The sequence below is a fragment of the Lampetra planeri genome, chromosome 6 (assembly GCF_965212315.1).
Source record: "Lampetra planeri chromosome 6, kcLamPlan1.2.h2, whole genome shotgun sequence".
NCBI lineage: Eukaryota > Metazoa > Chordata > Hyperoartia > Petromyzontiformes > Petromyzontidae > Lampetra > Lampetra planeri.
The window spans coordinates 13971309-13984059 of NC_136112.1; the positions used below are offsets into that span (position 1 = coordinate 13971309).

Genomic DNA, 12751 nt, shown 5'->3' on the forward strand with positions numbered 1-12751 from the left:
GGCCACTGAGGGAGCTCTGAGTCGTGAGCCGCTGTTGCGCAATCCCGCCAGCTGACCCAGCCACCACCCCCCCCCCTCAGCGTTTAGCGCGATTGTGTGTATTGAACTCTTGTTAAAAAATAATAATACGATTTTTTTCTGCTATCTCTTGTTTCATTTTTCATGATGACGATAATAATGTTAAACGCATTGGTTATTTTGTTTGTGTCTAATGTAATGATAAAACCAAGTGGTATTTTATTGTGATGGTAATTTCTTTGTTTGTTCAATTTATAGAATGATTGACTAATGATTTTTTTTTCTCCTTTCGTTTGTTTTTATCTCACGTGCGTATTATTCTTCGCATTGTGTGTTTGTTGGGTTTTTTTTTGGTATTTTTGGAAGAAAAAAAAACCTCAAGAAAAAAAACGAACCAAGAGTCCGTAGACGATGGGGACAGTAAATTAATCCGTAATCTGGCACAGGCCTTGCAACGCACGCGCGCACACCCGCACACAGACACTGCGCGGTGGTTTGTGATTCACCTGTTAACCCTGCTGCACCCCCCTTCCCCCCCTTTGTTGGACTACAAAACGAGTATATATTTTCTATGTGTTAGAATTGTGTAACGGCGACTTAAGGCTTTTTGGGGGTTTTGGTTTGGTTTGGGAGAGGCGGGGGGACCGCTTTTGAGAGCGCCAATACGTGTGTGCGTTCCACACTTCGAGTTTCACGTCAGGTCATATGAAAAATACGCAGCAGGACTAACTTATTTTTAACAACGTGGTGGTAATGTGTTAATTATTTCTCGTGTTTTATTTTCAGTTGGGCGGGGGGGGGGGGAATGGGTTTGCTTTGATAGTTGCCGAAATGAAGTAACAGAAAACGTGTACACATACGACTCGGTTGAAACATTTTTAATAGTTTCCGACATAAACCTGAAAAAAAACGATGCTTAAAAGAAAGTTGGCGTTTTTGGCCATATGTTTCTTTTGATTGTTGTTGCCCTAATTGTAGGTGAAATGAGTTAGCGCGCTGTGTTTGGTGGTGATACCGCTGTGTTTGGTGGTGATACCGCTGTGTGTCTAAGTGGCGTGGGTGGACGTTTTTACGTGGCAGGGAGATTTTGTTGTTGTGTTCCGTTCGACAAAGGTTTGACAGCGAAGCCCAGGGATGAGAGTTGTAACTTTCACACATATCCAGCGTTTTGTACTTCAGAGTAGTGCCGCTACTCTCCCCTCTCTACTATGAACGATTTCCCCCCTCCCCCCCCAAGTCCAGCGTCGGTCTTAACCGCCCACAGGATTAGGGGCTGTGCTAAAAATGACACGAAAGAAACATATATATAGTTGGTGACGAGGAAAACTTTGTGCTGTGCCGTTTCATTTTTCTGCAGGCCTTTTATATAGGGGAACACGCTTTACGTATTTTGTTCGATCGACCGCCGCCCCCCGACCCCCCCCCTCTTCAGTTCCTCTTGTTGCTGAACATTGACGCCTACAACTGTTTTTGGATTTTTTGATTCTTTTAAAATGTCACGCTGTGTGCCGCGATGGCGGTTTTTAAATGAGCGAGAGTAAATTCCAAGAACATATTAAAAATGAGTGTGTACCACTGTATTTCAATGATTGCGTAAAACAAATGTGATGCGTCCGTCTGCAGTCGAGACGCGACTCAAAGACTTTTTGGCGCATCTCTTTATATGACAAAAAAATTATCTCGTTTTGCCAGTATCGTGTTTTTTCGCTTGTGTTCCACTTGAAAGCTTTGGACATTGGACAAGTCGTTTAAGTGTCGTATCGGAAATATTTGGTCGGCCCCACGATTCAACAGAACTATGTAAAACGCGTGATGTGGTATTTTTGCTGTTTTTATTTTAAAACGTAGCATGTGCACACGTTTTGTGTGTGTGTGTATGCTCTGCAGGTCGTCCGTAATGTGTTGCGAGATTTGTGTTTCTGAAAAAAACATGGGAGAAGGAAGTGGATCGTTGTGGGAGAGGGGAGGTCGCAGGCAAATGCACAATGTGGTGGTTGCCGCGGTTAGAGCATTTAACTCGGAGCCACGAGGTTTTCGGATGTTAAATCGCAGTAGCTGGGTTGACTCGTGCCCCATTAAATATTCAGGGTTTGTTACATTATGGTGTTTGTACCGTAGATAAGGCCGCAGGGTGGCGCAATTCCCAGAGCGGCTGTTTGAAGATGAGCGCCGGCCCACGCTCGTTCCAGCAGGGGTGAGGCCCCTTTTTTGAAATCTCCCGCCGTCTGTGAACCAAAATCGCGCAAGTGCTTTCGTTTCCTCCTCTCGCTACCAAAGTTAAAACTCCCATGATTTTTTCAACGATTTTCTTTGGATCTTAAAACGTCAGCTGTTTGCTTTCATACAGTATACATGCTATATATGTTTTATGTTCACATCGCGTCGGCCTCAGCTGTGTAAGAGCTAAGCTGTGGCGAGAGCTAGGGATGTGTGATGCGACAGCTACATGCGCTTTACACAACTGCCTCTGCCCACAAAACCTCCCCATTCCCTCTCTCCCAGTCTCCTTCCCCCACTTGTCAGTCCTGATAACAGCCCGTTGGCCACGCTATTGATTAATGTACATTTCGAATGAGCATTTCGAAACGTCAATTTAAGTGTATTTTTGAAAACGTTGCGTTCCCCCCTCCCCCCAACCAGCCTTGCGTTGGCAGCATTCTCAATCTAATGGAGACTTGGCGGTGTTGGCTATCGACTTGAGTTTGCTTTCCCAACTTTGAGCAGAGCTGCGCGCTGGCCGCGTCGCACTGCCACCAATCGGCGACGTGCTCTTGGTGGCAGCGCGGCCTCAACGGCGAAAATTTGAGACCCCCTCTGGACCCCGTTGTTGAATGTTGCATGACCCCCCCCCCCAGTCACCCGCGAAAGGTTTCGCTCTACTACTGATCGACGGTGCGAAAGCGTACGTGAATTAGCAAGTCTATTTGCAGCACTGGGGTTGTTGCCGACTTGACATCGTCGTAGAATATTGGAGGGAGACCGTTTTGTCACAATGTACGGTGCGCCTGATGCCAAAAATGCCGTCGCTGTTTTCGGTTCGTTTCCGTTTGGTCTGTTTGCGAGTTTTGAGGCTGGGGCAAAACAAATACTTCAAATGAAACGACGTTGCTGTTTAGGGCTGAGCGATTTGTTGTCTGTGATGGATTATTTGAAACGGCATCAGGCGACGCGACACTTCCTTGCTGGTTGAACCCATTTCACCTGTTTAGTAAGTGCAATTAGCAGCACGGTGAATGTGGCCGAGGCGGCTGCGTTTCATTCCACCGAGCAATTTCCGTGTTGGCGTTTGTCGCATCGGTTTAGCGTAGGGTTTTCTATGGTTGTTTGGTGACCTGCTAGTCAGCCTTTGCACTGATGAGCCAGTTGCAGGGGGAGTTTCTGGTGCAGCCAAAAAAATAATTCCTGTCGTTGAGAGACTGAAAAGTACACACCAGTTGCGTTTCAGTGGGCAATTTTAACCTGATTTAAAAGTAACGGGTTATTGATTCTTGCGTTTACAAGCCACATTTCTCAATTGGAACGTCTATAATTTGTATAAAACAAGTTTAACTATTTTTCGTAACAAGCCCCCCCCCCTCGTAGGTCTGATTTTAAAAAGCAATCGTAAATCAACCCAAAATTTGCACGTGCATTCTCTGGTATCCTGTCGCAGGCAAAAATAATGCTGGTGCATCCAACCAACTCGGCAGGAGAGAGGGCCTCTGAGAAAGCATCTCGACACCCTCATTCCTGGGCAGAGATTCCACATCTATTTGGGGAAAAAAAATTCCCTTGACTGGGGAAGACGAGGTGTCGAAAGGCAGACGCGTCACCGCCGTCACGGCCGCGGGTTTTGGCAGTGCGCAGAGTTTGGGAGCTGTGGCACCCTGTGGTAATATCGGCGGCGTCCGGGAATGATGGCCTCCGGCAGTAAGATGATGGGGATTGCCGTACGCGGAGGATTTCTTTGTATCGCTCAGCCCTGAAGTGTGCATTTGCGCTTAGATCAAGAGTAGCGTGGGTGGTGAGCCCAGTCGTAGACACCTGCGGAATCTGACCCCCTACATAACATTGTATCTCTCGCCTGATTAATTCTTAATAAGCCAACGTTTTGTTGTTGTGACTGATGGGAGAGTCCCTTAATTTCCTCCTGCCTCCCCACTTCCTCTCCAGCGCCGCAAACCCCTTTCTCAATTTAAAGCCACGCGGTGCCGTTTTCCAAGCGATCCCCTCCTCGGGTGTGGGGGAATAATTCCATTGTCACGTTTAATAAATTGGTGTCGCGAACTTCTTGCCGCGTTTGTCGGGCTCGGGTGCGCGACCCCCCCCCCCCCACCACTCGCTATTAGCACCACCAAAAGTTGGATGGGGTGGGAGGGCCTCTTTTTTTAAAGCCGAGAGATCTGTGCCTCGTTAATTATTTTAAATTAACGGCGGACAATTGTCGTCTAACCCCCCACCGTTAGCGGATACAAGCGCGATATTTGCTGTTGAACGCTGTCCCTTTACCCCTTCCCTCCCTGCCCCTGAGTTGTGAACTTGACAGAAGCGTTTGGCATAGAAGACAATTAATTGAAAGCGCCGCCGTTTCTATCGCTCATGGAGTTGCTGCCGTGTGTTGGAATTGTTTGTGCGTGCCGCGTGAGGAGGGGGGATGTTGTTAACCTTGCCACCAAGTGCGCACGTGTGTGTGTTGTTTTGTAGTTGGATTTTTTTGGTTTTTCTTTTTTCAAAAAATGGAATACAAACTGGTGTAAGCTTCATTGTGGGGGGGGGGGGGTGAAGGGTTAATTTTTGTTTCTCTGGTGAATGAGCTTTGATGTTTGCATGGGTCATTTTTTTTATCGTTCCCCCGGTGCTGATAGAGCGAGTATCGTCTCATGGTTATCTTGGCGCGTTGATTGTGGTCGCGGATTTGATTTATGTAATGTCTAAGATTACACGAGTATATAACCACATCTCAAGTTGCTCATAATGGGCACAATTATGAAACACGTAATGCGAAACATTGTAATTTTTAGAGCGAATTATTTGAAAACAAACGAACATTACTTCCAAAGTTTCTACGGATTGTTAGAAAAATAAAAAAAAAGAATAGATCTTTTTTTTATCCAATGTATTTCTTGAGAAAACATTTTGAGCCCCCTCCCTCCCCCTCCCTTCATCGCCTCGGATTTATTTTGCACATCAACACTTGCTGGCGCGTGCATCTCTCCCAGGATGTTGGAGAATGGTCAAGGATTTGGGTGGTTTTAAGAGCGCGCCCCCAGCCCCACGGCTGCCCCCCCCCCCGCCCAAGTTTGCTTGGGAAGGACGAGGCGCTTTGTGCTGCAGACCTGTGCGGTGAATGGTTAACGGAGGGGGGGGGGGCCCGATGTTCGTTAATATAATGTGGGTTTCTTTTTTTTCATACGTTGATGACGATGGTATTAATGTTAAATGATATAAAAGCAAGTTTTTGTGTTTTTTTTCCAGCCAATTCCAAGGAGAATAAATAATTTCACGTACACCGTTGGTTTATTATTAATATTATTATTTCTCTCTCGTGTGAAGTGAATCATTTTTTAACTTTACACTACAGTTCAGTCGAACGGTAGATGTCGTTTTTGTACAAGCGATATGGGGGTCTGAACTGTACAGCTTCGTTCAGGATTGTTTAGTTTTTCTCTCTTTTTGTTCGTGCGTGTGCCGTTTATAGCATTCAGCGCCCCCCCCTGCTCTCTTCTCCCGAATTCCCACCCCCCCCCCCTTGCCCTGCGTCCTAACGTTGTAGCATGTACCGAATGAGAAACAAGCTGTCTGTGTCATTTTACTGTGCCCATGTTTTATACTTAATAAATTGATTTGGGAAACATGTTGAAAACACTGCTCCGCATGGTTTTGTGGCAATTAAATGCCCCATATTATAATTCAGTGTTATTCCTTATACAAATGAGCATGTGCTCTCCATTTCCCTTTTGGTGGAAATTCCACATTTCTTTGGTGGGGATTTCCCTCCGTAGATTGACAACTGTATTTCCCACAAGTCATTCATTGTATTAACCCCTAAAGACACGATGGGCTGGATCGACTACCAACCAATATTTGAACAATCTTAGAATCAAGTGCTAAAACAACAGTAATCAAATAAAATGCATTTAGCCATTAGCCAGTGGGCCCTTGAGAATACAACACACCCTGGTGTTATTTTTATATAAATACAAAGGCAACCTTGTTTTTATGTTAATGCCACCGAATATCAGAAACGTATCTGCAGCATTAGTGTGCGGTGCCAGTTCGCTTATCGATTGCATGTCTTTATTATAGTACTGCATACAATAATTTGAACAAAAATCTAAGTGCAAGCCCTTTCTAAATCTTCGTATATCCTTTAAAATATTGGCAGAAATTGCGTTGTTGCCAAATGTGTGGGGTTTTTTTTGGTCCCATGGGTGTGGCTTTTGTGGGTAAATAGAATATTTAATCGTCAGGAAACACGAGTGTGGGTGAAAATTACAGTGTGGAAACATTTATTGTTTGTCTGGTAATTAATATGGCATTAAAGTAAAATTAACATTACCAAAGGATGATAACCTAAGAGGCAGTGTACATAAAAAAAATACACGGCCGTGTGTTGGAATTGTGAATCCGTGTTGATAATAGTTGAACTCAATTGTGTATATGCGTTAATTTTGATGGCTAATTTAACTCCGTTGACGCGTACGTTTATTATGAAAAAAAAATTTCTCCCAAACACCGCTCAACTGCAAATATAATTTTGCATATTTGTTTTTGCTCATGAAAAATTTGCTTACAGCCGCACGAAGTCAGCAAGTGGGTTGTCGATAGATTGGCAAGCCATGGATATGTGGAATTCCCACCTCTGGCTGAGAGGCGCGCGCCAGTGGCGGATTAGCCGTGACCACATTGCTCACGTGTGCATGGAGACACCTGGTCAAGCCGACGCGTCGGTGAAATACCCAAAGCGCATCGATGCCTGGGTAAATGGCTCCCATTGTTCGTAATGGACACGAGCACATCTTTGCCACAAGTCAGATTCCACAGGTTGCAGTGTAACTCTAGCGCTTTGACTTTTTAGCAAAGCTGCGAGAGAAAAATAAATTGCACTTACGGTATTGCATAACGACGTCAAGTGGCGGTAAAGGCGCAGCCCTGCAGTTGCTTCCCCACTGCTGCCGGAAAGACCTCCGCTAGAGGGAGCTCTCAGTAGCCCACTCGAGCGATGGTTCTTAACCTGGTGGTGCGAGACATGGCCAGATATTTCTTGAGAAGGTAAATCATCGAAACAAATTAAGCACGGGCACCAAAGTACAACTTTGTTTAATCAAGCCTACGTATTTATTAACATACTTTTACGATTGAGACCCAAAGAGGCGTGCAAGGCTGCAGTAAAAGTTAAGACCCACTGCTCCGGGTGGTAGTTTGGCCTCCTCGTTCACGCTGTCCCGACGTCTTAGAAGAGGCGGACGGGGCACCCTCACTTTATACAGGTAGGAACAACAGTTCCACACTGCCCACCAGGGATTATTTGTCTTGTCTGTCGTGCATAGCCACGCCCTCGATTTGTATTTCATGTAAAGCGCTTCGGACGGGCTCAGCACCACGTGACGCACGAATGCGCTGTCCAACCAAGTTCCTACCTGCCCACTCCGAAGGAACGTGTTTCCATCGCAAACGACCCCCAAGGCGAACTGCCCTACAAAGTGTGCCGTCCATTCACTGACTTCGGTGCAGTCCGAACTTGAGCTCTGCAACCTGCATGCTCGGCAACTGGTCTTTTTTTTCGACGTCAATGACGGCGTTTACGGGAATCTTCTGTATGCGTTACACGTGGCATGTCCCACCACCCCACCCCAGGGCCACTAATGTGTTCCACAGCAGGTTTTTGAGGCGGTTGCCACCACGATTAGCCCCCACACCACCTTACCCACAATACCCTTTTGTGAGCGGTGGAGGTCGTAAGATTGTGCATTGGTCACTGTCCCACAGCCTCTAGGTTACACAATTCGGGGGGGGGGGGTGATGACGGTACGTTTGCAATTGCGGCACCTAAACTCTGGAACTCCTTGCATCTTCGAGGTCAGGGCTTCAGAGACGCGTACAGATTAAATATCGACTAAAATCCGTTTGTTTAAAATGTATTTCTCTTTAGTTTTTTTTAACGCCTTCCTCACTTCTATCCTCGGTTGATGTTAAAATATTTCCGCCGTTCACGTGCGGAGCGCCATTAGAACGATGGTTTAATAGGGAGCGTTTAAATTGCTATTATTACAGTTACTCTTTGGTTCTTTCGGTAAAGTCACGTAGGTATAAAATAACATAAATCACGACGTTTCGGGCGCAACACAAGCGACCATCATCAGGTGGGAACAACAACAACACTCGTTTGGCACTCGTCGAATAACGGTTGTGGCAAAGGCATTTGCCACTCATGTCAACACAATTTTACTTTCATTCTCATGTTTGTTTTACTTCACTGTCTGGATGACACTGCTGGCAGCTTTGGAAAGAGAAGACCCCATGTCGGTCCTGCAATTAATTCCTCCTCCACTTTGCCTGCGTGGGTAGCACCCCGTGCTATTTTATGATGATTCGCTCACCAGCGCAGCGTTCCAAGGCTATTAAACAAACGCGTTGTGGAGGCTGTGACGGAGCTGTTTGGGCGCTCGCCTCTTAACACGGCAACCTGCGTTCAATCCCCGGTCACGGCTGACGGCCAGTGCGAACGATATCTGAACTGGTCCTTGATGTACGTGCTCCTCCCCCTTCCTCTTACCTTATATAATCTCTTGTCACAAGCAGCTCTTTTGCCCACTACAGCAATTTGTTTCTCGCTGTGGCTTTCCCACCTGATGACGGACGCTTGTGTTGCTTCCGAAGCGTCGTGATTTAATTTTTTTTTATACCGACGCGACTTTACCGAAAGAACCAAAGAGTATGGTCATTGGCTTACCCACCGTCTGTAATGAGTACGACCTGACAAGGTCCCTTATGGGGTCGCACTCATTACACACAAAGTGATTGCCACAAATGAATCACAATACTTTGGTGATCTCGTCAAGGAGCATAAACCGTCATGCAAGCTCCGGTCATCCTCGCAGCGGATTTTGGCTGGCAATCTAACAAAGGCGGCCACCGCATCGCGCGATTTCAGATGCGCTTCTGCGGCCGTCTGGAACGCTCTTCCTTCCGATATTCGGAAGCCACTGGAGCTATGAACGTTTAAACCATCATCTAGATTGAAAACTAATTTCTTTAGAACTGCTTTTTGTGTTTAGTTGTCCTTCCCCGCACATCCGATTAGCACGGTTGGCTACGCACCGACCAAAATATGATCCAACAACCCCCATGTCTCGCATGGCATGGGGGAGGCCTTCATCTAGCAGTGGAGCGACAAAGGGGCCTGAATACAATTTTACAAACATTGTAGATTGAGCAATCTCCTCTCACACGGCTGTTGTAGTCTTGTGGTCAGCACATTTTCTGCTTCGGCCAGTGCTGGATTATCCTCGAAGCACTTTCAAGGGCCCCGTGCTTAAACGCGTTCAAGCTATCAATTCCAGTTCAGTGATTCTGCACTTGCTCTCTTACTATAGTACTATACCGCCTTTAACTTTTATGAACGGCTGGGTGTTTAAGGTTAGAGATTTGTCGTATTATCTGGCAGTATAGCAAATGAAAAAATACAATTAATTTACTATGCAAGTAAAAAATGTATGTGTTTTAATTTTTACGTGTTTTTATTTTATTTAGGGCCCCTTTATAACATATGCTACAGGCCCCGCACTAGCTTAACCCGGCACTGACTTCGGCCACCCATACCATGAAGACGAGGTTATTGAACACGTGCGCGTGCGCTTCTGTTCGACACAGACCCAGCGACCCCCCCCACCCCGCCTCCTTAACGAGCGTCAGCCGTTGTTGGCCAGTGCCCGCAACCCCAAGCGCTGTGAGCATTAGTGGACAAATTCTTTCGTCAAGGCGCTCTTCCTCCTCCAACCCAGCTTAAATATACGCTGCCAAGCTTGGTGGTGTTTCATTCAGACGCTGTCTTTCCGACAGACCTGTTCTTCACCTGAGGACGGCTGCTTGCGTTGTGGCCAAAACGTCGTGAGAAAAATTTTATTATGTTTTATTTTTATTATTTTATTATTTCCCTTCTACGTGACTTTACCGAAAGAACCAAGAAGATGAATCCCTGCAGTTACGAAAGCTTTAAATCGAAAAATATTAGTGGACAATTCAACGTTGTGCCTACGACAGGGCGATCCATTTATAGATACCCCGTCCCATTGATGTCCAGTGCGATCTTGTTCACTTCTCAGCAGCTGGTTGAATACAGGAACACCCCCGATTTACGTCGTCGCAAATATGTCGTGACACATACACGAAGGTGAACATCGCAAGCGATGCACTACTCCACTGCTCCTGAACGTGACTGTCTTGGGCTTCACCGCCTGAATGTGAAATTGTATTCGTTGCTCTGCACCCACATCAGCCGTACGAAAGAATAAAGACTTTATTATTACCGCTGCCTTAGTTCGCCTCGCCTCAACCCACACGCACGTCGCTGACCGCATCGTCGTCCGTCGTTTCTCGTGATCCGTCGCCTCTCAGCCTTGCGTCTTTGGTTATTCGCCGTCGCACCTATCAGGAACGCATCCCCGTCCTAAACCGAGGTATTGCTGCGTTGTGAAAGCGGTGGTTCCCGTATCGTCGGGAGGAGAGAGCGAGTGGCGTGTGTCACAAAGGGTGTATTCCAATTGGTGGGGATGAGGTGCAGTAAAATGTTTTTAGGGGCCGTCCATAAATAACGTCACGCGATTTTTGACGATTTTTGACCCCCCCCCCCCCCCCAAGTCACACGGCATCACAAAAAGTCAGACCCCCCCCCTCAAATATGACGTCACAAAGCTCTACCCCCCCCCCTAAAAAAAAGGAAACATGCTTCAAATAGCTTTAAACTATTGTCATTGTAGTGCGTATTTAATGTGGCGCTGCACTCTGATGTTGTAGGAGAAAACATGTATTAAGAAGTCTATTTAATTAAGTAGAACGTGTTGTCTATATGTATTTAAAGTTGCGCATTTTGATGTGACGTCACATTTCTCAAACCCTCCCTCCCCCTCGTCACACATCGTCACAAATGTCTGACCCCCCCCCCCAGGTGCGTGACGTCATTTATGGACGGCCCCATAGGCATCTTTTCATGTCTCAACATTGTCACGTTAGTCGGATGTCGATGTATGGATCACCTTTGTACGTCAATTGCTCGCACACATTCATTCATTAAAATAATCTTTTTTTTAAATATAGCGCGTAGCGACTCGACATCTGTGAAACTCCTTGACATCTGTGAAAAAAAAGCTTTATAGCTCATCGGATTCCTCCAGTATAAATACATATTCTGATTCTGAAATTGTACCGAGAATCGCGCGCGACTTATTTCAATCACGCAAGCACAAATACTGTACGTCGTAGAAAAATACATTCGCGTGAACATCGCAAGAGCTGATGATGGTCCGCCCTCGTAAATGGCAATTGAATAATAATACTTTGTAAAGGAGTGCAAACGTTTGTAGCTCAACTGCTAGGCCAGAGTAGTTTCAGGAGTTTAAATAACCTCGCTTTTTGAAAAGTTACTCTGTGCGCTTAGGCACTGTGAGCGATATTCACACAGCCTCCTCGATCGATGCATAATCAATGAGTAACAAAACAGCGTCGTAATTTCTGGACTTCATAAGTTTATCGTTCACACCGTGCGACCCGTTTATTCTTTCTCAACCACTGCGGCATCCCCACACTCGCGTTGCATTTCAATCGTTGATTTTCTCTTAACTCGAGTAAATTAACTCTTAGTTATTGAAAGGCGGGAGGGGGGGATGAGGAGGAGGGGGTGGCCAAGCCTGGTGACTTGTAATTCGGCTTTGAACAACGTTGTTTTTGATTATAACAATGTATGATTATAACAATGCATGGTTATAACAATGCATGGTTATAACAATGCATGGTTAGAACAATGCATGGTTAGAACAATGCATGATGATAACAATGCATGGTTAGAACAATGCATGGTTAGAAAAATGCCTGGTGATAACAATGTCTGGTGATAACAATGCATGGTTATAACAATGCATGATGATAACAATGCATGGTTAGAACAATGCATGGTTAGAACAATGCCTGGTGATAACAATGTCTGGTGATAACAATGCATGGTTATAACAATTTATGATTATAACAATGCATGGTTATAACAATGCATGGTTATACCAATGCATGGTGATAACAATTTCTGGTGATAACAATGCATGGTTATAACAATGTATGATTATAACAATGCATGGTTATAACAATGCATGGTTATAACAATGCATGGTGATAACAATTTCTGGTGATAACAATGCATGGTTAGAACAATGCATGATGATAACAATGCATGGTTAGAACACTGCATGATTATAACAATGCATGGTGATAACAATGTCTGGTGATAACAATGCATAGTTATAACAATGCATGGTTATAACAATGTATGATTATAACAATGCATGGTTAGAACACTGCATGATTATAACAATGCATGGTGATAACAATGCCAGGTGATAACAATGCATGGTTATAACAATGCATGGTTAGAACACTGCATGATTATAACAATGCATGGTTAGAACAATGCATGATTATAACAATGCATGGTTAGAACAATGCATGGTTATAACAATGGATGACGTAGCCAGGCGCTGCATTGATT

At 45.3% G+C, this 12751-nt stretch overlaps 1 protein-coding gene and 1 long non-coding RNA gene across 20 annotated transcripts in view; one reads left to right on the plus strand and one right to left on the minus strand.

The window, feature by feature from the left end:
* LOC144719570 (far upstream element-binding protein 1-like) overlaps positions 1 to 5860 on the plus strand; it is a 64106-nt gene extending 58246 nt beyond the window's left edge. For all 19 annotated transcript variants that reach the window (XM_078595637.1, XM_078595639.1, XM_078595641.1 and 16 more), the window contains one exon: positions 1 to 5860. In XM_078595637.1, coding sequence (XP_078451763.1) covers positions 1 to 9 — 9 coding nt within the window. In that variant the 3' untranslated portion in view covers positions 10 to 5860.
* Positions 231 to 10844, minus strand: LOC144719575 (uncharacterized). Its single transcript, XR_013585614.1, has 2 exons — positions 10527 to 10844; positions 231 to 7231 (listed from the first exon to the last, which is right to left on the minus strand). It is a non-coding gene; the product is annotated as an uncharacterized LOC144719575 (long non-coding RNA).
* Between the last annotated feature and the right edge of the window lie 1907 nt (positions 10845 to 12751).